We start from the raw sequence: 2,114 nt of genomic DNA, 5'->3' as shown, positions 1-2,114 counted from the left end.
TTCCTCAGAGTCCTCCTGAGTGGGAGGACTCCCTGTCTCCTCTCCATTTTCCTCATAGGCCTCCTCAGGCGGAGGACTTCCAGTCTCCTCTCCAGAGTCCTGTAAGCATCTACTCCTCCTCCACTTCATTGAGTCTTCCCCAGAGTTTCCCTGATAGTCCTCAGAGCCCTCCTGAGGGGCCTGCCCAGTCTCCTCTCTATAGTCCTCAGAGCCTTCCTGAGGGGACGGACTCCCAGTCTCCTGTCCAGAGTCCTCAGTGTCCTCCTGAGGGGGAGGGTTCCCTGTCTCCTCTCTACATTCCTCAGAGTCCTCCTGAGTGGGACGTCTCCTTGTCTCCTCTCCGCTTTCCTCACAGTCCTCCTCAGGGGGAGGACTCCCAGTCTTCTCTCCAGAGTCCTGTGATTATCTGCTCCTCCTCCACTTCACTGCGTCCTCCCCAGGATTTCCCTGAGAGACCTCAGAGACCCCCTGAGGGGCCTGCTCAGTCTCCTCTCCAGAAACCTCTCAGCTCCTTCTCCGACACATTAGCGAGTCTTCTGGAGAGTCCCCATGAGAGTCCTCAGAGTCCGCCTGAGGGACCTGCCCAGTCTCCACTCCAGAGACCTGTCAGCTCCTTCTCGTCCACTTCATTGAGTCTTTCCCAGAGTTCCCCTCAGGGTCCTCAGAGTCCGCCTGAGGGGCCTGCGCAGCCTCCTCTCCAGAGTGCTGTGAGCTCCTCCTCCTCCTCCACTTCCTTGAGCCCATTCAGTGAAGAGTCCAGCAGCCCAGTAGATGAAGATACAAGCACCTCAGACACCTTGCTAGAGAGCGAGTCCTTGACAGACAGTGAGTCCTTGATAGAGAGCGAGCCCTTGTTCACTTATACACTGGATGAAAAGGTGGACGAGTTGGTGCGCTTTCTTCTCCTCAAATATCAAGCGAAGCAGCCTGTCACAAAGGCAGAGATGGTGACGAATGTCATCAGCAGGTACAGGGGCTACTTTCCTATGATCTTCAGGAAAGCCCGTGAGTTCATAGAGATTCTTTTTGGCATTTCCCTGAGAGAAGTGGACCCTGACGGCTCCTACATCTTTGGAAACACATTAGAGCTCAGCTGTGAGGGGGGTCTGAGTGACGAGCAGGGCATGCCCCCGAACCGCCTCCTGATTCTTATTCTGAGTATCATCTTCATGAAGGGCACCTGTGCCTCTGAGGAGGTCATCTGGGATGTGCTGAGTGGAATAGGGGTGCGTGCTGGGAGGGAGCACTTTATCTTTGGGGAGCCCAGGGAGCTCCTCACTAAAGTTTGGGTGCAGGAACGTTACCTAGAGTACCGGGAGGTGCCCAACACTGCTCCTCCACGTTACGAATTCCTGTGGGGCCCAAGAGCTCATTCCGAAATCAGTAAGAGGAAAGTAGTCGAGTTTTTGGCCATGCTCAACAATACCGTCCCTATTTCCTTTCCACCCTCGTACAAGGATGCTTTGAAAGATGTGGAAGAGAGAGCCCAGGCCATAATTGACACCACAGATGACTCCCCTGCCACAGACAGTGCAAGCCCCAGTGCCGTGTCCCCCAGCTTCTCTTCTGAGTGAAGTCGGCAGATTCTTCCCTCTGAGTTTGAAGAGGGCAGTCGAGTTTCTACGTGGTGGAGGGCCCGGGTGAGGCTGGGGAGAACACAGTGCTGTTTGCACTTCTGTTCCATAGGGGCAGTTAAGGGATTTACCTGTTTTCCTTTTGGGTATTTTTCAGATGCTTTTCCTATTAATGACAGGTTTAAATAGCTTCAGGATCTTAGTTTACGAATATTAGTCACACGTGTATTGCTGTTTATCTGGTTTAAGAGTAACAGTTTGATATTTTGTAAAAACAAAAACACAAACACACCACATTGGGAAAACCTGCCTCAGTTTTGTGATGTGTCACAGGTGAATGTGGTATTGCTGTAGGAATTTTCTTGAAAGTGTGAAGGAACTCTGCAGTTAAATAGTGGAACAAAGTAAAGGATTGTTAATATTTGCATTTCCTCAGGCCCTTTAGTTTGTTGTTCTTGAAACTAAAGATACATACCTGGTTTGCTTGACTTATGTAAGAAAGTAGCAGAAAGTAAAATGTAACAAATAAAAGTGTCAGTG

At 50.9% G+C, this 2,114-nt stretch overlaps 1 protein-coding gene across 1 annotated transcript in view; it reads left to right on the top strand.

Annotated features, from left to right (window-relative positions):
• Positions 1-1,501, top strand: part of LOC111535254 (melanoma-associated antigen C1-like) — a gene marked incomplete at its 5' end in the record, with an annotated part of 2,071 nt that extends 570 nt beyond the window's left edge. The window contains 2 exon segments of the mRNA XM_026453981.1: positions 702-1,391; positions 1,394-1,501. Coding sequence (XP_026309766.1) covers positions 702-1,391; positions 1,394-1,501 — 798 coding nt within the window.
• Positions 1,502-2,114: the final 613 nt, after the last annotated feature.

Source organism: Piliocolobus tephrosceles, unplaced genomic scaffold (assembly GCF_002776525.5).
Source record: "Piliocolobus tephrosceles isolate RC106 unplaced genomic scaffold, ASM277652v3 unscaffolded_3, whole genome shotgun sequence".
Taxonomy (NCBI): Eukaryota; Metazoa; Chordata; class Mammalia; order Primates; family Cercopithecidae; genus Piliocolobus; species Piliocolobus tephrosceles.
Note: the sequence above shows the minus strand (reverse complement) of the source record. Positions and strands in the feature narration are given on the sequence as shown.